Source organism: Cherax quadricarinatus, chromosome 28, assembly GCF_038502225.1.
Source record: "Cherax quadricarinatus isolate ZL_2023a chromosome 28, ASM3850222v1, whole genome shotgun sequence".
NCBI classification, from domain to species: Eukaryota; Metazoa; Arthropoda; class Malacostraca; order Decapoda; family Parastacidae; genus Cherax; species Cherax quadricarinatus.
Window position 1 is genome coordinate 23,958,007 of NC_091319.1, and position 22,512 is coordinate 23,980,518.

The following is a 22,512-nucleotide window of genomic DNA, read 5'->3' on the forward strand; positions in this document are numbered from 1 at the left end:
CAAACAGTAAGAAGATAACGCTCTCCCCTCCTCCCATCCCATCAATCATCACCAGATCTTCAATAAAGGTAAGTGTCATGTAACTGTGCATGTAATCTTCAGTTTTTGTGTATTAAAATTAATATTTCATGTGGTAAATTTTTTTTTTCAACACTTTTGGGTGTCTTGCACGGATTAATTTGATTTCCATTATTTCTTATGGGGAAAATTAGCTTGACTAACGATTATTTTGACTAACGATGAGCTCTCAGGAACGGATTAATATCGCTGGTTGAGGGTCCACTGTACATATAAAGATACACAACATATCCCTCCAAACTGCCAATATTCTAAACCCCTCCTTTAAAGTGCAGGCATTGTACTTCCCATTTCCAGGACTCAAGTCCGGCTATATAAAATAACCGGTTTCCCTGAATCCCTTCACTAAATATTACCCTGCTCACACTCCAACAGCTCGTCAGGTCCCCAATACCATTCATCTCCATTCACTCCTATCTAACACGCTCATGCATGCTTGCTGGAAGTCCAAGCCCCTCACCCACAAAACCACCTTTGTGCCCTTCATCCAACCTTTTCAAGGACAACCCCTACCCCACCTTCCTTGCCCTACAGATTTATATGCTCTCCATGTCATTCTACTTTGATCCATTCTCTCTAAATGACCAAACCACCTCAACAACCCCTCTTCAGCCCTCTGACTAATACTTTTATTAACTCCACACCTTCTCCTAATTTCCACACTCCGAATTTTCTGCATAATATTTACACCACACATTGCCCTTAGACAGGACATCTCCACTGCCTCCAACCGCCCCCTCGCTGCTGCATTCACAACCCAAGCTTCACACTCATAAGAGTGTTGGTACTACTATACTTTCATACATTCCCTTCTTTGCCTCCACAGATAACGTTTTTTGACTCCACATATACCTCAATGCACCACTCACCTTTTTTCCTTCATCAATTCTATGATTAACCTCATCCTTCAAAAATCCATCCGCCGACACGTCAACTCCCAAGTATCTGAAAACATTCACTTCCATACTCCTCCTCCCAAATTTGATATCCAATTTGTCTTTATCTAAATCATTTGATACCCTCATCACCTTACTCTTTTCTATGTTCACTTTCAACTTTCTACCTTTACATACACTCCCAAACTTATCCACTAACCTTTGCAATTTTTCTTTAGAATCTCCCATAAGTACAGTATCATCAGCAAAAAGTAACTGTCAATTCCCATTTTGTATTTGATTCCCCATAATTTAATCCCACCCCTCTCCTGAACACCCTAGCATTTACTTCTTTTACAACCCCATCTATAAATATATTAAACAACCATGGTGACATTACACATCCCTGTCTAAGACCTACTTTTACCGGGAAATAGTCTCCCTCTCTTCTACACACCCTAACCTGAGCCTCACTATCCTCATAAAAACTCTTTACAGCATTTAGTAACTCACCACCTATTCCATATACTTGCAACATTGCCATATTGCTCCCCTATCCAATATCATATGCCTTTTCTAAATCCATAAATGCAATAAAAACTTCCCTACCTTTATCTAAATACTGTTCACATATATGCTTCAATGTCAACACTTGATCTACACATCCCCTACCCACTCTGAAACCTCCTTGCTCATCCGCAATCCTACATTCTGTCTTACCTCTAATTCTTTCAATAATAACCCTGCCGTACACTTTTCCTGGTATACTCAATAAACTTATTCCTCTATAATTTTTACAATCTCTTTTGTCCCCTTTCCCTTTATATAAAGGGACTATACATGCTCTCCGCCAATCCCTAGGTACCTTCCCCTCTTTCATACATTTATTAAACAAAAGTACCAACCACTCCAACACTATACCATTTTGATGTTCATCTTGTCAGACACTGCAACACGTGGCATCTTGGTACAGAACACCTTGAACAAGCTTTTCAAGTGAGAAGGGTTGGATCTGAGAGGGACATGACCTCTCAGTTGCCTCTCACTACTACTATTACTACTACTACTATTACTACCCTGCACCTCTCCTTCCGACAGTATTTAAGTCTCCGCACTGTCGCTTGATCTTCAGATAGTTCCTGACTATGGAACTGAACTTCTCCAGGCCGAGGGACTGACAACCTCAAATTCTACGACATTAAGGGTGATGGACTGATTACATCGTCTTCACATCTCTACTGTTCCTGCCTACTTTCTGTATTCGACTGAAGAAGCCTACTGTGTAGGCGAAACGTTTCGGAATAAAGTTGTCTAACTGTTGCATATGTGTCTTACCTAACAACCTGTCGGTATTGTATACCATTTTGATGTTCACTATATCCCCCCCCTGCTTTTAACATTTCTGTCATGATCCCATCAGTTCCAGCTGCTTTACCCCCTTTCATTCTACATAATGCCTCATGTATGTATGTATACATGCATTAGTTTAAAAAAATTACTGTATAATAAAATGTAAATATAAATACTGCATAATTATTAAAGGCAGTGCTACTAAATGGATTCAAAATTTAAGACATTTCTAATGGGTAATACCTTAGTGCCTGAATTTGAATAAGGTGCTGAGCCCTGACTAGAGGAGGGCCTCCCACAAGCACCAATAGTGTTGCTATGTTGCCAGGAATTTGAGGAGCTGCTGTTGTAATGGGTAGGGCTAGACGGGCCACTGGCCAAGGAGCACGAGGAAGAATGGCGTGTCAATTGGTGGCTGGCTGGTTTAATGCCCGTGATCTCTTCCCATCCATTGCTCCCGTCCTTTTTACAGCTTCTGCAAAAGAATATCTGCATAATCTTCAAGAATGACAATCACCCTTTAAGAATTTTTTGGTGTATGAAACGGCCTACCTTTCTTTGCCAGTGCTGAGCTCCAGCTCATGAGCTCTGCCTTTTAATAAAAAGTCAGATGTATTCCTAAGCCCAGTATTTTGATGAATAGTAACACCTTGACTGAACAACTTTCATTCAACTCTCTGAGGGTCCAGACCCCCAATCTGAAAATTCCTCACAGGGTCCAATAATTTAAAAAAAAAAAAAAAAAATTCTTAAGAAATGGTAGAGAATCTTTTTCTGAAGGTAATAAAACAAAAAGTACAAAATTTGATCAAAAATTGATGAAATTATGCTCTCGTGAATTTTGATGTATCAGCAATATTTACACATCAGCAATTTTACCCACTTTGAGGCCTATTTTCGGCAGATTACATTGTTGCATTACACCAAATTTTTAGCTATTTTGCTAGTATGTGTTCCATTTTATCTACTGAGCACAAGAAATTGCTCAATCAACTACAGTATTTCAACTACCCAATAAAGTGACTGGAAATTGATAATTTGGCCAATTTCACATAAAGTTCAAAATAAGGTCCAGAATAAACAATGCAGGCATTCCTGGCACTAAAATAACATTTCCTCTGTTTATTAGTTACATTTCCAGGCTTTACACATGAATTCCATTTTCATTTTTTATTCACAAAGAATTTTTATTCATAACAAAAAATAGAAGATTTACTGTTATGCAATATTGTAATAACTGTATAAATAATATCAGCACATTTGTAAACACACAGTGGACCCACCAGCTGACATATATTGGAAGCGTGATGTGATTTGTTTACTCTTGAACATCAGTAAATATCGAACATTTCTGCTACTTTGAGCTCAAGCTATTTTGAGTAATAAAACCAATTAAAATCATCTCTATTTCTGTAATATAAATTCCATTTTATCAAACGAGACCAAGAAACCATGAATACAACCGTTAAAACCATACACTGCAAAGTCGCTGTTTTAATCCAAAAACACGGTAGCAGTTTTTTCTCATTATGCACTGCATGTTTCAGGATTTGTTTTATATGGTGCACACTTACCACAGATGCATTCTCATATTTAGGCCCAAATTTACCACTCACAGCTTACCTGGGTGAGCTGAGCTCTATGATGTAGCTTGAACCCTGACATCAAAGCTGTAGAACTACAGGATGGACCTCAAAGAGTTAAGGGATTTTGAAACCAGAAAAAATATGCCTAGTATAAAATTACCCAATTCTACTGCTATATTTACAATTTTCTTAAGGATGAATTATAAATATTTATACACTTGCTCACTCACCAATCTGTATCTGTATGCATACATCTGTGCATTTTTAGCAGCAAAACCAAATTTCCTAATAAATTTTACTAAAATTCTGATGCTACATTTTCAATGTCTTATTATACGTATAATGAACTTTTACAAAGGAACAAAAGCTTAATCAGAATAGCAATAAAACCAAAGTAATTAGAGTGTATAATATCCTCACAAAACTTAACAAGGCAAATACCTAGTAGTGTGCATGGGACTCTTTGGGAGAGAGCGAGATCTTGCTGAGAAAGTGTGTTGCTCTTGCTGGGGCTCATTCATGTCATCCTTGCTAGAGGAGGAGTCCGAGACATGTGATAATTTCCTGAGGGTAAGTGTAATTTGGCTGACTGTACGAACAGGCCGCCTTCCACTGGTGTCGCTACTGGCACTGGACGAGGCACTAGTAAGTGACACATGGGAGGTGGTCCTGGTGACACAAGTGCTGGTGGAAAAGTTTGGCGAGTTGATGTTAGTCATACTCAGCCCTCGACGAACCACCTCGGTCCTACGGAGGACATCTGTCGCTTGACTGGGAACATCTCTATAAAGCCTGGATGCACTAGAGGGACGCTCAGGTACTGATGAAGTTCCATCATCCCCCCCATCACTTTCCATTAAAAAGGCTCTTTTGGCAGCATTTGAGATATACCCATACCCAACTGCCTGTTCACCTGTTGGGGAACTGGTACGTGAGTGATCAGAGTCTGTTACTGGTATAATGGGAGACAGAGGAGCTTGGACAGATAATTTAGGATTCTTATTCATTGCCTGCCCTTCTCTATTCCTACATCCTCCCTTACTACACTCCATATGCCCACGGGAAAGTATATCAGGGGTCTGCCCATTGGTCAAAGATTTAATGTTAACTTTATTAGGGAGAAGATCTGGCTGGAGATCCACTCTTAAGACTGATGTAGTTGGTGGTCTAGATGGAGTTGATGTTAAAAATGATGGATTAATTCTGAAAAAAAAAAAGTAAAATGTAAAATGTACAATAGTATGAAAAAATCTTAAAAAAATAAGATTAAATTTATATTGGAAAACAAGCTGAAAAACCTTGTATAATTTCTACAAATAGTCTTTAATTTAAAATTTGTAAAATTAAATAAACAAAATGATGACTTCTATAAGTAAATCAATGCAGTATTCTTAAAATCTAAATTTTCATTCCATTGAGAACACTTACTTGGCACTGGTTATGGTGTCCATGGTGGGACTGGGTGTGCGAGTGCAGGGGGTCGAGAAACCACTATCTACACCTGTTATCTTTCCTTTGGTATTTCCTGGCACACACTGCAACTTTTTTGGCATGCCATCTAATTTATCTTCTAAAGGAACATGTGGTGACTTTGGCAGCTGTTCAGTATGTAGCCTCTGAAGTGAGCAAGGAGTAGCATTTTGACTATTGTGTACCTCACTTGAAACTACCACTTGTGTGAGTGAACTGGTGTCTTTTCTTGCATCTTTTGCTCGTCTAAGGTTTTCACTAAAATCACTAGGGACTTCTGGGTGACTAGACAGAGACCCAGAGCTATATTTACGATTATTGCAAGAATCACTCGAAGAGTCAAGAGCAGAGTTGGTCTTCGATGTAGAAGATGGGGCTTGCGTCTGTGATGCATGTCTGCCAATAACTGGTGTATTAGGTATGGAAGGTGGACCCCATGCTGGAACAGCAGGCACACGATCCTCCTCGTTGGACTGTATCTGATGTAGGAGAAAAAAAAATAAGAAAATGTTGCATGGCACAATTTCTAGCTATACTACATCTAAACAGGTAGTATTATGAATAACATAGAATTCTATGTATAATTATGGTCTTTACCATGTAAGGAATAAATAAATTGTTAACTCATCCTTGTAATGTTTACTGTATGCATCTTTTTGGAAATAAAATACTGTATTTATTTATCTGAAGTAAATCCAAAGGTTACAGGTCAAACCATAAAAATAAAAGATTTATCATAATTTTTTTTGGTTCCATTTTCATTGAGTACAGGCTGGAAGGGTAAGGGAGGTTGCAGACCTCACTCAAGGACAAGGATCTTGGGGCGAGTATCATACCAAGCATATCCCAAGGTACATATCAACCAAACAATTACTGCAGACAATGCATGTCTGGCAAACCTAAGAATAACATTTTGACATCTAAGTAAGGAGTCATTCATGACACTGTGCACCGTGTACATCATGCACATATTAAAGCATGCAGCACCAGTATGGAACTCAAACCTCGTCAAGAATATCAAAAAATTTGAGGAAGTGCAAAGGTTTGCAACAAGACTAGTCCCTAAGCTAAGGGGTATGTCCTCTGAGGAGAAGTTAAGGAACTCAACCATTAAAACTCAACTTTATAATTTTAATACATTCTTTTAAAATTACCAATTTAGATAAGAACATTTAGCAACAAAGCATTAACACACACCCGTAGAGATCGTAGCATTGTATGAATTTCTTGTAGGTCAAGTTCCCTCTCGTGCGAGTTCCACTTGAGTCCATACTGTGTGAGGTAAGTGACTAGGGAAGGTGAAGACCCACTCACAGCTGGAAGTGTCTCTCCACCACCCACTCGCTGCACTATATCTGCCTCTTCTACACCTGACCAAGGAGGCATACCTGCAAGTGAAAAAATGTGTAATAATCCTAATAAAATTTGTAAAAACTTTTGGATGCCAAGAGAACAATGAGAAACAGGAAATATACCACCTAATATTCTTTCTTCTTTTAGGATATAGAATAAAACATTTTAATCTTATACATGTAGTGTATTAATCCCTGGGTAGCAGGTTCATAGACAGGAACCACCCAGGGAGGTACTACCATCCTGCCAAGCAAGTGTACAATGGAAGCTTGTAATTTATTTACATGATGGTAGGATTACTGGTGTCTTTTTTTCTGTCTAATAAACATGCAAGATTTCAGGTACATCTTGCTACTTCTACTTACACTTAGGTCACACTACACATACATGTACAAGCATATATATACACACCCCTCTGGGTTTTCTTCTATTTTCTTACTAGTTCTTGTTCTTGTGTATTTCCCCTTACCTCCATGGGGAAGTGGAACAGAATTCTTCCTCCGTAAGCCATGCGTGTTGTAAGAGGTGACTAAAATGCCGGGAGCAAGGGGCTAGTAACCCCTTCTCCAGTATATATTACTAAATGTAAAAGGAGAAACTTTCGTTTTTCCTTTTGGGCCACCCCGCCTCGGTGGGGTACGGCCGGTGTGTTGAAAGAAACGTGCAAGATTTCAGGTACGTCTTGCTACTTCTACTTACACTTAGGTCACAGTACACATGCATGTACAACCATATATATACACACACTCGTCTGGGTTTTCTTCTATTTTCTAATTAGTTCTTGTTTATTTCCTCTTATCTCCATAGGGAAGTGAAACAGAACTCTTCCTCCATAAGCCATTCATGTTGTAAGAGGCAACTAACATGTCGGGAGCAAGGGGTTAATAACCCCTTCTCCTGTATACATTACCAAGGCCACCCTGCCTTAGTGGGATATGGCTAGTTTGTTGAAAGTGGAAGAAACATGCAAGATTTCAGGTACATCTTGCTACTTCTACTTACACTTAGGTCACACTACACATGCATATCCAAGCATATATACAGTGGACCCCCAGTTTGCGATATTAATCCATTCCTGAGAGCTCATCGTAAACCAAAATTATCGAAAAGCGAATCAATTTTCCCCATAAGAAATAATGGAAATCAAATTAATCCGTGCAAGACACCCAAAAGTATGAAAAAATTTTTTACCACATGAAATATTAAGTTTAATGCACACAAACTGAAGAAGACGTGCACAGTTTGTAGTACTCTACTAACAATAGAATACATGACACTTACCTTTAATGAAGATCTGGTGATGATTGATGGGATGGGAGGAGGGGAGAGTGTCGAACTTATTGTTTAAAAGGGGAATCCCCTTCCATTAGGACTTGCGGTAGCAAGTCCTTTTCCGGGGTTACTTCCCTTCTTCTTTTAATGCCACTAAAACCAGCTTGAGAGTCACTGGACCTCTGTCGCACAACAAATCTGTCTATACAGCTCTGTGCCTCCCGTTCCTTTACGATTTGTCTAAAATGGGCCACAACATTGTCATAGTAATAGTCACCAGCACGGTTTGCAATAGCTGTGTTAGGGTGATTTTCATCCATAAAGGTTTGCAGTTCAACCCACTTTGCACACATTTCCTTAATTTTTGAAGTAGGCACAATGGATTCCACAACTGGCATAGGCTTCTCAGGGTTAGCCTCAAACCCTTCAAAATCTTTCTTAATTTCCATACTAATTCTCACCCTTTTTACGACAGGGTTGGCACTAGAAGCTTTCTTGGGGCCCATACCTGGAGGTTACCTGAAAGTTATTCCGGGGATCAATGCCCCCGCGGCCCGGTCCATGACCAGGCCTCCCATGGTGACTTATTTTGCAGAAACAAGCACCAAAAACAGTGATAATATGGAATGTACCGAATGTATCCTTAGATGCGAGCACACTGGCTGGCTTGTAAACACTGGGCCACACGTGGACACGTTTCTGACGAATCGCGTATACCGGGTTTTTTTTAACGGGAACCGAGGCAAAATTTTTGCGTTAAAGTGTATCGAATACCAGATTTATCGGATACCGATGCCATTGCAAACCGGGGGTCCACTGTATACACACCCTCTGGGTTTTCTTCTATTTTCTTGCTAGTTCTTGTTTATTTCCTCCTATCTCCATGGGGAAGTGGAACAGAATTCTTCCTCCACAAGACTTGTGTCATAAGAGGCAACTAACATGCCGGGAGAATGTAAGTTGCCTCTAAAGTTAAAAAGAAATTTTTGTTTTTCTTCTTGGGCCACCCTGCTCTGGTGGGATACAGCCGGTTGGTTGAAAGAAGATTGTACTAATCACTTGATTAAGCTAAACACTAGCTTATTCTAGTGTTGCCAGCAACTGGCAACACAAAAGTCAGGGTATGATTTCTCACAAAAACAGATTACTTCCCTAAAACCTAGAATACATGAATTATTCCATGGTTGAAGAGGCACGAGCAGACATAGGTGATAATACTCCTCAGAACTTATCAAGCACAACTCACAGATCAATAAATCTGCCTGTGCATTTTTCAAGCATAGGCAACTTTCAGATCATGCACGTACATAACAATTTCCCCAACTTGCTTATGTCTAATATACTGTATTTTCCAGCATATTATGTGCACCCCAATTTTAACAGGTATATTCTGGTAAAATGCCGGGAGCAAGGGGCTAGTAACCCCTTCTCCTGTATAAATTACTAAATTTAAAATGAGAAACTTTTTTCTTTTTGGGCCACCCTGCCTTGGTGGGATACAGCCAGTTTGTTGAAAAAAAAAATTCTGGTAAAAATTTAAGTGCAGAACTTGCCTAAAAACAATAATGAGCCAGTGGCTGGCTGCTTATGCACATAGCATAGTTGAAAATGGTGGAACCATTTGCAGCATTTTGTCAGCTCCACCACCAACCACCATGCCTACCTCTTGTTTACAGGTGGCTATTTTACAATTATTTACAAGTGTTGAAGCTAGTTTGCTTATTAAATACCAGTAATATGTAAATTATAATTTATAATAGTTACTAATCACTATAACACTAAGATAATCTGGGAAACATTTTTGTAGGGAGAGGGAATGTTTGGAGTTTAGTTTACTGGTACTGCAGTACAAACCACTTGTACCTTGAGCTTCTGAGATGCAAGCTGATTTTCTGATATTTTTTTTTTTTTTTTGCAGGGGAGGGCTAAAATATATGATAATTGTTGCTTACCTACCTTCAGTACCATACCAACAGTTCCAAGTACAGTATTGCTATAAATAACTCTTTCTTCACAACATACATTCCTCTTTGACATTTGTCAGTCTAACAAATTACTCAGCAACTAGAATTAAAATCCATATTGTAAGCCATGTAAAAAAATAATTAGTTTTTTCAAATAAAACCCTAACTACCGTAAATACCTTAAATGGCTAATCTAGTTTCTTAACAAGAGAAGCTCCAGACCATCCTGGTCTGGAGAGAGAGTTGTTTGCATGTCCAGTGTATTCATCTCCATTAGTTATATCAGACAAGCACAGTGCTGAAATATACTACAGTGTTGCCTTCTGGCAAAGAACAGAGGACTCCTTACAGTCCATGTCTCCCTTGTAGATCTCCACTAAATTGATCAGGGTAATACTAGGTACTGAAGGTAATGACACCATCTTTGCATCCTTTGCACTGAATAGGATGACAGGATCTGTGAATCTTTGGCACCAAAGGGAATGACACCATTTCTGCATCATCATCATGATCCAGGAACTCTACTCATTAGCCATCCATTTACCTTCATTTCTGATGTATCCTGGTAAGATGAACAGTACCTGCTGCCTTCTCTCCTACAAACCTTGACACTTCCCTTCAGATGGTGCATGCTGATCATCCTTCTGGAGCCTTGCGATACCCACCTTAGCACTGCTAAACTGAGAGATGGCCTAACATTGTCTGTGCACTGGGATTTTGCTTGCTGTACCTATGATCTGGTCTACCAGGACAAGGTCTATTACTATTAGCATATCTATTCCTGTCACTGCAGTTAACAGTAACCTTCCCAGTCATGGCTTGAACTTTTCCAGACAAGGCCAACTGTTTCTCTATGTGATCAGTTCACTGTCCTTTCCTATTTGACGAGTCCTTGAATGCTCACCAATGTAGTCCCTAATACTGCATTATCTAGTCACAAACTCAGCCCAGTCCTCTGGCGTGCTGTCCTGCCCAACTCTAACTAATCAAGTATTGTGATGAATGGTTTGAAAAACCGACAAGTTGAAGATTGAGACACTTATGCAGCATGTGGGAATCTTTATTCAGGAAACGTTTCGCCACACAGTGGCTTCATCAGTCCAATACAAAGAGGAAGGCGTAAGGAGAGGAGGAGTATGAGGTAATCAGTCCCTCAGCCTGGAGTCGATGTGTTCAGTCCATCAATCTTGTAGAATGTACAGCATAGGGCCGTAGACGTGGCTTATATACTGTAGTGAGGTGACTTGAAGCAGACGGAGGCGGGATCATAGTGGTACCATCATAGTGGTACATTCTACAAGATTGATGGACTGAACACATCGACTCCAGGCTGAGGGACTGATTACCTCATACTCCTCCTCTCCTTACGCCTTCCTCTTTGTATTGGACTGATGAAGCCACTGTGTGGCGAAACGTTTCCTGAATAAAGATTCCCACATGCTGCATAAGTGTCTCAATCTTCAACTTGTCGGTTTTTCAAACCATTCATCACAACTGTCAGACACTGCAGCATCATGGGATCTTCTTACAAAGAATTCTTCAACGCTTGTTCAACCTTTGGACAAAGACCTACTTCGACTAGTGGATGGTACCACTATGATCCCGCCTCCGTCTGCTTCAAGTCACCTCACTACAGTATATAAGCCACGTCTACGGCCCTATGCTGTACATTCTACAAGATTGATGGACTGAACACATCGACTCCAGGCTGAGGGACTGATTACCTCATACTCCTCCTCTCCTTACGCCTTCCTCTTTGTATTGGACTGATGAAGCCACTGTGTGGCGAAACGTTTCCTGAATAAAGATTCCCACATGCTGCATAAGTGTCTCAATAATCAAGTATTGTATGCTTTTGCCAAAGTAAATCTGCCCACTTCACACACAACTTCCAGTCAACTAGAATCATTAGTCATGAATATTAAAAATAAAACAAGATAGACTTAAATGACTGATATTATTAAACCTATTTGATTTTGTGCAGAATATACATAGATTATGTAGTACAGTGGAACCTTGACTTGAGTTTAATCCATTCCAGGAGCTAGCTCGTAACTCAATTTACTTGTATATCAAATTAATTTTCCTCATTTAAATTAGCTGAAAAGCCATTAATTCGTTCCTGCACTCTGGAGACAAGAAAAAATACTTGAATATGATGCTATTATCAACTGTACGGCTTATTTATCTATCACAATTCATCTAATATGACATAATAAACAATATAATTAGTACAGAAACATGATATATACTCTAGAATGAATAAAATAGGCCATAATATGGTGGCAGAGGCAGCGGCAAAAGCGTCACCATATCTGTCCCAATTTGACTATAGTATCTTCCCATGACTTGACTTACTGAATGACTTGACTAACTAATTGAGTGACCTGACTGACTAACTGAGTGAGTTGACTGACTTACTGAATGACTTGACTGACTTACCGAGTGACTTGACTGTAATAATAATTTTTTTTTTATTATCACACTGGCCGATTCCCACCAAGGCAGGGTGGCCCGAAAAAGAAAAACTTTCACCATCATTCACTCCATCACTGTCTTGCCAGAAGGGTGCTTTACACTACAGTTTTTAAACTGTAACATTAACACCCCTCCTTCAGAGTGCAGGCACTGTACTTCCCATCTCCAGGACTCAAGTCCGGCCTGCCGGTTTCCCTGAATCCCTTCATAAATGTTACTTTGCTCACACTCCAACAGCACGTCAAGTATTAAAAACCATTTGTCTCCATTCACTCCTATCAAACACGCTCATGCATGCCTCCTGGAAGTCCAAGCCCCTCGCACACAAAACCTCCTTTACCCCCTCCCTCCAACCTTTCCTAGGCCGACCCCTACCCCGCCTTCCTTCCACTACAGACTGATACACTCTTGAAGTCATTCTGTTTCGCTCCATTCTCTCTACATGTCCGAACCACCTCAACAACCCTTCCTCAGCCCTCTGGACAACAGTTTTGGTAATCTCGCACCTCCTCCTAACTTCCAAACTACGAATTCTCTGCATTATATTCACACCACACATTGCCCTCAGACATGACATCTCCACTGCCTCCATACATTCCCCTCTTTGCCTCCAAGGACAAAGTTCTTTGTCTCCACAGACTCCTAAGTGCACCACTCACTCTTTTTCCCTCATCAATTCTATGATTCACCTCATCTTTCATAGACCCATCCGCTGACACGTCCACTCCCAAATATCTGAATACGTTCACCTCCTCCATACTCTCTCCCTCCAATCTGATATTCAATCTTTCATCACCTAATCTTTTTGTTATCCTCATAACCTTACTCTTTCCTGTATTCACCTTTAATTTTCTTCTTTTGCACACCCTACCAAATTCATCCACCAATCTCTGCAACTTCTCTTCAGAATCTCCCAAGAGCACAGTGTCATCAGCAAAGAGCAGCTGTGACAACTCCCACTTTATGTGTGATTCTTTATCTTTTAACTCCACGCCTCTTGCCAGGACCCTCGCATTTACTTCTCTTACAACCCCATCTATAAATATATTAAACAACCACGGTGACATCACACATCCTTGTCTAAGGCCTACTTTTACTGGGAAAAAATTTCCCTCTTTCCTACATACTCTAACTTGAGCCTCACTATCCTCGTAAAAACTCTTCACTGCTTTCAGTAACCTACCTCCTACACCATACACTTGCAACATCTGCCACATTGCCCCCCTATCCACCCTGTCATACGCCTTTTCCAAATCCATAAATGCCACAAAGACCTCTTTAGCCTTATCTAAATACTGTTCACTTATATGTTTCACTGTAAACACCTGGTCCACACACCCCCTACCTTTCCTAAAGCCTCCTTGTTCATCTGCTATCCTATTCTCCGTCTTACTCTTAATTCTTTCAATTATAACTCTACCATACACTTTACCAGGTACACTCAACAGACTTATCCCCCTATAATTTTTGCACTCTCTTTTATCCCCTTTGCCTTTATACAAAGGAACTATGCATGCTCTCTGCCAATCCCTAGGTACCTTACCCTCTTCCATACATTTATTAAATAATTGCACCAACCACTCCAAAACTATATCCCCACCTGCTTTTAACATTTCTATCTTTATCCCATCAATCCCGGCTGCCTTACCCCCTTTCATTTTGCCTACTGCCTCACGAACTTCCCCCACACTCACAACTGGCTCTTCCTCACTCCTACAAAATGTTATTCCTCCTTGCCCTATACACGAAATCACAGCTTCCCTATCTTCATCAACATTTAACAATTCTTCAAAATATTCCCTCCATCTTCCCAATACCTCTAACTCTCCATTTAATAACTCTCCTCTCCTATTTTTAACTGACAAATCCATTATATTATTATTATTGCTGAGAAGAAAAAGAGAATGATCTCCATGGAATTAAAGCATGAAATCGTAGATAAACAAGCAAGGTGTCCAGGTTTTGGGTTGGGGGGGAAAGAGGGAGGGGGGAGCTGGCTCGTAACTCAGAGCAAAAAATCGACCCAGGGATGGCTTGTATCTCAAAAAACTCCTAAGTTGGGACACTTGCAAGTCAAGGTTCCACTGTATATTTTACTAACATTTTGAAAATATCAATTTTTATACAGTACAAAAAAATCAAATAAACTTTAACAAATAATTTTTTGGAAAAATATAGTTTCATTAAAGTGATGCTGAAAATCTAATATACTGTACATACAAATGCAAGCAATATTCCAGTAATGTAACCTCACCTGACCAAATCTCCCACATAACTGCGGTGAAAGAATAGATTTCTGAGCGTATGGAGACCATTTGTTCACTCAGTGTCTCAGGGGCTTGCCAGGGATGGAGCCAGTTGGCACGGAAAAGATCTGGAGCCTTCATGCTGCAGCCCTACAAGACAAGAGGTAATGATTAATAACAGAATCTCTTTATAAAACTGTACAAGATTCACAGCTTACAATCACCAAGTTACACATATTGACACTTATAGATCCAATGATAAGAAGCATACCTATGAATAAATATAAAATAGGCCTAACCCTTTGAGGGTTTCGGCCGTACTAGTACGGCTTACGGCCCAGGGTTTTTGACGTACTAGTACGCCTAAATTCTAGCGCCCTCAAATCTAGTGGGAGAAAGCTGGTAGGCATACATATGAAAGAATGGGTCTATGTGGTCAGTGTGCACAGTATAAAAAAAATCCTGCAGCACACACTGTGTAATGAGAAAAAAAAAAACTGACCGTTTTTTTTGGAATAAAACAACGACTTTGCACTGTATTTACGTATGGCATTTATTGTTGTATTCTAGTTTTCTTGGTCTCATTTTATAGAATGGAAGACATATTACAGAAATTGAGATGATTTTGACTGGTTTTACAATGAAAAGTACCTTGAAATTGAGCTCAAAGTAGCAGAAATGTTCGATTTTTACCAAAGTTCAAAAGTAAACAAATCATGCCAAGTGTCTAATACACGTCAACTGGTGAGTCTAATATTCTTTTGCAAGTGCACCAATATTATTTATACCATTTTTTACACTAATGCAGTAGTCTGCATAACAGTAAATCTTCTATTTTTTGTGAGAATAAAAATTCAAAGTGGAAAGCAAAAGAATGTAAGAGGGGCCTTGAGACGTGACTAATGAACAGATGAAATGTCATTTTAGTGCCAGGAATGTCTTTCTTGTTTATTCTGGACCCTATTCGGAAATTGGCATCTTTGGAAATTTGTGTGAAATTGGCAAAATTGCTAAATTCTGACCACTGTACTGGATAATTGAAATTGATAAACGGGTGGTTTCTAGCACTCATTCGATAGAAAAAATGGAGTTTTAGCGAAATATTCATGTTTTTTGTCGACTAGTACAGTGGAATTGGCCGAAAATGAGGCTGAAAGTGGGCAAAATCGCAGATGCGTAAACATCGCCGAGACTGCTAACTTTGCGAGAGCATAATTCCGTAAGTTTTCCATCAAATTTCATACTTTTGGTGTCATTATGATCGGGAAAGATTCTCTATCTTTTCATAAGAATTTTTTTTTTTTTTTTTTTTAAATTTGGCCAACCCTGAGAACGAGTCTCGGAGAGGGCTTGTCGACCCTCAAAGGGTTAATTAATTCCCACTTATCAAGTTTATAAAAAAAATCTAAACTATATTATGCCAATAGGTTCCAAGAGATAAAGTACTGGGCTCAAGCAAAATTGCTAAAACCAGAGAAATTACACTGACCAGATCAAATGAAGCCCCTAATTGAATTGCTGATACAGCAAATAAACTTAACTTCTTCTCAATTATAAAATCCTCCAACTCTAATGCTCAATTTAGTGATTACCTCAGTGAAAGTTATCATGGCTCCCTCTACCTGTCCCCAACATGTTCAACCGAGATAACTTCAATAATAAATGTATGGGTAATAAAGCGAGAATACCACTGCTCACATACAAGTAGCCCATGGGCTACCACCTGTTATTGCAACTTTATTTAAATAATCTCTGGAAAATCTTCCAGCTCCTGCACCCAACATCTTGCTCCTGGGGGATTTCAACTTAAGGCACCTAAAATGGAGGAATATAGCAAATAATATTGTTGCAGTAATAACACCAGGAGGCAGCTCTGATGAAAACTCACACTCACACGAGCTTTTAAATCTCTGCACAAAATTCAATTTAAACCAGCAAATAATAGAGCCTACTAGACTGGAGAAAACACTAGACCTCATCTTCACTAACAATGATGATCTGATAAAAAATGTCACCATATCAAAAACAATATACTCAGATCACAACATAATTGAGGTTCAGACATGTATGCGTGGAGCCCCAGACCGACATAATGAGATTAGTCACGAGGGAGCATTCACCAAATTCAACTTCAATAACAAAAACATAAAGTGGGACCAAGTAAACCAAGTCCTAACCGATATAAGCTGGGAAGATATACTAAGCAACACAGACCCCAACTTATGCCTAGAACAGATTAACTTGGTGGCACTCGATGTATGCACAAGGCTTATTCCTCTAAGAAAAAGGAGGAGTAGATGTAAAATAGAAAGAGACAGGCGCTCCCTTTACAGGCGACGGAAAAGAATAACAGAGCGGCTAAAAGAGGTCAATATATCTGAAATGTGTAGGGAGACACTGGTCAGAGAAATAGCAAGCATCGAACTTAAGCTAAAGGAATCTTATAGGAGTCAGGAATCGCGGGAAGAACTAAAAGCCATAAATGAAATCGAAAGAGCCAAAGTATTTCTTCTCCTATGCCAAATCAAAGTCAAGAACAACGTCCAGTATTGGGCCCCTACTTAAACAAGATGGGTCCTACACAGATGACAGCAAGGATATGAGTGAGCTACTCAAGTCCCAATATAACTCAGTTTTTAGCAAGCCGCTAACCAGACAGAGTCGAAGATCAAAATGAATTTTTTATGAGAGCCACAGAATTTGCTTAACACAAGCCTATCCGATGTTATCCTGACGCCAAATGACTTCGAACAGGCGATAAATGACATGCTCATGCACTCTGCCCCAGGGCCAAACTCATGGAACTCCTTGTTCATCAAGAACTGCAAGAAGCCCCTATCACGAGCCTTTTCCATTCTATGGAGACGGAGCATGGACACGGGGGTCGTCCCACAGTTACTAAAAACAACAGACATAGCCCCACTCCACAAAGGGGGCAGTAAAGCAACAGCAAAGAACTACAGACCGATAGCACTAACATCCCATATCATAAAAATCTTTGAAAGGGTCCTAAGAAGCAATATCACCACCCATCTAGAAACCCATCAGTTACACAACCCAGGGCAACATGGGTTTAGAACAGGTCGCTCCTGTCTGTCTCAACTATTGGATCACTACGACAAGGTCCTAGATGCACTAGAAGACAAAAAGAATGCAGATGTAATATATACAGACTTTGCAAAAGCCTTCAACAAGTGTGACCATGGCGTAATAGCACATAAAATGCGTGCTAAAGGATTAACAGGAAAAGTCGGTCGATGGATCTATAATTTCCTCACTAACAGAACACAGAGAGTAGTCGTCAACAGAGTAAAGTCCGAGGCAGCTACGGTGAAAAGCCCTGTTCCACAAAGCACAGTACTCGCTCCCATCTTGTTCCTCATCCTCATATCCGACATAGACAAGGATGTCAGCCACAGCACCGTGTCTTCCTTTGCAGATGACACCCGAATCTGCATGACAGTGTCTTCCATTGCAGACACTGCAAGGCTCCAGGCAGACATCAACCAAATCTTTCAGTGGGCTGCAGAAAACAATATGAAGTTCAACGATGAGAAATTTCAATTACTCTCATATGGTAAACACGAGGAAATTAAATCTTCATCAGAGTACAAAACAAATTCTGGCCACAAAATAGAGCGAAACACCAACGTCAAAGACCTGGGAGTGATCATGTCGGAGGATCTCACCTTCAAGGACCATAACATTGTATCAATCGCATCTGCTAGAAAAATGACAGGATGGATAATGAGAACCTTCAAAACTAGGGAGGCCAAGCCCATGATGACACTCTTCAGGTCACTTGTTCTATCTAGGCTGGAATATTGCTGCACACTAACAGCACCTTTCAAGGCAGGTAAAATTGCTGACCTAGAAAATGTACAGAGAACCTTCATGGCGCGCATAACGTAGATAAAACACCTCAATTACTGGGAGCGCTTGAGGTTCCTAAACCTGTATTCCCTGGAATGCAGGCGGGAGAGATACATGATTACATACACCTGGAAAATCCTAGAGGGACTAGTACCGAACTTGCACACGAAAATCACTCACTACGAAAGCAAAAGACTTGGCAGACGATGCAACATCCCCCCAATGAAAAGCAGGGGTGTCACTAGCACATTAAGAGACCATACAATAAGTGTCATGGGCCCGAGACTGTTCAACTGCCTCCCAGCATACATAAGGGGGATTACCAACAGACCCCTGGCAGTCTTCAAGCTGGCACTGGACAAGCACCTGAAGTCGGTTCCTGACCAGCCGGGCTGTGGCTCGTACGTTGGTTTGCGCGCAGCCAGCAGTAACAGCCTGGTTGATCAGGCTCTGATCCACCAGGAGGCCTGGTCACAGACCGGGCAGCGGGGGCGTTGACCCCCGGAACTCTCTCCAGGTAAACTCCAGGTAAACCAAAACTATTCCTAATATACTTAAGTGTTCACCTGTTAAAGAAATCCACAAAGGTGAAAACCATCTGAAATCAACAACTACCGAACAATCTCTAACTTGTCATTATTCTCTAAAAATCTTTGAAAGGGCGATGTATAAATGAACATGTGCATTTAGTACTAAACTAAATACAGTGGTACCTCGGGATACAAACTTATTTCGTTCCAGAAGGTTGTTCGAGTGTTGATACCAAACGCATTTGTTCCCATAAGGAATAATGTAAATTAGATTAATTTGTTCAGACCCCCCAAAAATACACTTACAAAAGCACTTACATAAATACACTTACAAAATTGTTCACATTTTGAGCTGTTCATATTCCAAGGTACCACTGTATTCTTAACCTCTGCCAATTTGACTTCAGACCACAAAAAAAACATTGTCTGGCATTTTTGGGTTATCCTAGGTTCTCTACACGTATGCTGCTATGTATGATAATCTATGTAACTGTATTTGTGTATACCTGAATAAACTTACTCAGATATACAGATGCTAGACTCTGCCAATTCAGCTCTAGAAAACAATGAATATCCAGTGGGTCTACTGATCTAAGAAATGCTTTTGACACTAGACCATAATATCATGACAATTAATGAGACTACCTCATTAACCCAAACTATCAACAAAGGAGTGTCACGAGCCAGCATTCTTGGTCAACTATTATTCCTCATCTACATCAATGACCTCCAAAATGCATCCCTTGAACCAATGTATGTTTGTATCATAAATTGTACTACTAGTAATCTTTCTTTCTTTCAACACATCAGCCGTATCCCACCGAGGCGGGGTGGCCCAAAAGGAAAAACGAAAGTTTCTCCTTTTACATTTAGTAATATATACAGAATAGGTTACTAGCTCCTTGCTCCTGGCATTTTAGTCGCCTCTTACAACACGCATGGCTTACGGAGGAAGAATTCTGATCCACTTCCCCATGGAGATAACAGGAAATAAACAAGAACAAGAACTAGTAAGAAAATAGAAGAAAACCCAGAGTGGGTGTGTTTATATATATATTCTCTTTCTTTCAACACATCGGTCGTCTCCCACCGAGGCAGGGTGACCCAAAAAAGAAAGAAAATCCCCAAAAAGAAAATACTTTCATCATCATTCAACACTTTCACCACACTCACACATTATCACTGCTTTTGCAGAGGTGCTCAGAATACAACAGTTTAGAAGCATATACGAATAAAGATACACAACATATCCCTCCAAACTGCCAACATCCCAAACCCCTCCTTTAAAGTGCAGGCATTGTACTTCCCATTTCCAGGACTCAAGTCCGACTATATGAAAATAACCGGTTTCCCTGAATCCCTTCACTAAATATTACCCTGCTCACACTCCAACAGATCGTCAGGTCCCAAGTATCATTCGTCTCCATTCACTCCTATCTAACACGCTCACGCACGCTTGCTGGAAGTCCAAGCCCCTTGCCCACAAAACCTCCTTTACCCCCTCTCTTCAACCCTTTCGAGGACGACCCCTACCCCGCCTTCCTTCCCCTGTAGATTTATATGCTTTCCATGTCATTCTACTTTGATCCATTCTCTCTAAATGACCAAACCACCTCAACAACCCCTCCTCTGCCCTCTGACTAATACTTTTATTAACTCCACACCTTTTCCTAATTTCCACACTCCGAATTTTCTGCATAATATTTACACCACACATTGCCCTTAAACAGGACATCTCCACTGCCTCCAACCGTCTCCTCGCTGCTGCATTTACCACCCAAGCTTCACACCCATATAAGAGTGTTGGTACTACTATACTTTCATACATTCCCTTCTTTGCCTCCATAGATAATGTTTTTTGACTCCACATATACCTCAACGCACCACTCACCTTTTTTCCCCTCATCAATTCTATGATTAACCTCATCCTTCATAAATCCATCCGCCGACACGTCAACTCCCAAGTATCTGAAAACATTCACTTCTTCCATACTCCTCCTCCCCAATTTGATATCCAATTTTTCTTTATCTAAATCATTTGACACCCTCATCACCTTACTCTTTTCTATGTTCACTTTCAACTTTCTACCTTTACACACATTCCCAAACTCATCCACTAACCTTTGCAATTTTTCTTTAGAATCTCCCATAAGCACAGTATCATCAGCAAAAAGTAACTGTCAATTCCCATTTTGAATTTGATTCCCCAAAATTTAATCCCACCCCTCTCCCGAACACCCTAGCATTTACTTCCTTTACAACCCCATCTATAAATATATTAAACAACCATGCTGACATTACACATCCCTGTCTAAGATCTACTTTTACCGGAAAGTAGTCTCCCTCTCTTCTACACACCCTAACCTGAGCCTCACTATCCTCATAAAAACTCTTTACAGCATTTAATAACTTACCACCTATTCCATATATTAGCAACATCTGCCACATTGCTCCTCTATCCACTCTATCAAATGCCTTTTCTAAATCCATAAATGCAATAAAAACTTCCCTACCTTTATCTAAATACTGTTCACATATATGGTTCAATGTAAACACTTGATCTCCACATCCCCTACCCACTCTGAAACCTCCTTGCTCATCCGCAATCCTACATTCTGTCTTACCTCTAATTCTTTCAATTATAACCCTACCGTACACTTTTCCTGGTATACTCAGTAAACTTATTCCTCTATAATTTTTACAATCTCTTTTGTCCCCTTTCCCTTTATATAAAGGGACTATACATGCTCTCCGCCAATCCCTAGGTACCTTCCCCTCTTTCATACATTTATTAAACAAAAGTACCAACCACTCCAACACTATATCCCCCCCCTGCTTTTAACATTTCTGTCATGATCCCATCAGTTCCAGCTGCTTTACCCCCTTTCATTCTACGTAATGCCTCACGTACCTCCCCCACACTTACATTCTGCTCTTCTTCTTCGCTCCTAAAAAATGGTATACCTCCCTGACCAGTGCATGAAATTACTGTCTCTCTTTCTTCCTTAACATTTAAAAGTTCCTCAAAATATTCTCGCCATCTACCTAATACCTCCATCTCCCCATCTACTAACTCCCCTACTCTGTTTTTAACTGACAAATCCATACTTTCCCTAGGCTTTCTTAACTTGTTTAACTCACTCCAAAATTTTTTCTTATTTTCATTAAAATTTCTTGACAGTGCCTCTCCCACTCTATCATCTGCTCTCCTTTTGCACTCTCTCACCACTCTCTTTACCTTTCTTTTACTCTCCATATACTCTGCTCTTCTTATAACACTTCTGCTTTGTAAAAACCTCTCATAAGCTACCTTTTTCTCTTTTATCACACCCTTTACTTCATCATTCCACCAATCACTCCTCTTTCCTCCTGCCCCCACCCTCCTATAACCACAAACTTCTGCCCCACATTCTAATACTGCATTTTTAAAACTATTC

General features: G+C 40.1%; 1 protein-coding gene across 10 annotated transcripts in view; it reads right to left on the reverse strand.

The window, feature by feature from the left end:
* LOC128693168 (uncharacterized) overlaps positions 1 to 22,512 on the reverse strand; it is a 587,947-nt gene that overhangs the window by 21,984 nt on the left and 543,451 nt on the right. For all 10 annotated transcript variants that reach the window (XM_070089473.1, XM_070089477.1, XM_070089479.1 and 7 more), the window contains 5 exons: positions 14,681 to 14,822; positions 6,557 to 6,747; positions 5,318 to 5,838; positions 4,331 to 5,092; positions 2,547 to 2,778 (listed from right to left, as the gene is read on the reverse strand). In XM_070089473.1, coding sequence (XP_069945574.1) covers positions 2,547 to 2,778; positions 4,331 to 5,092; positions 5,318 to 5,838; positions 6,557 to 6,747; positions 14,681 to 14,822 — 1,848 coding nt within the window. The remainder of the gene's footprint in view (positions 1 to 2,546; positions 2,779 to 4,330; positions 5,093 to 5,317; positions 5,839 to 6,556; positions 6,748 to 14,680; positions 14,823 to 22,512) is intronic.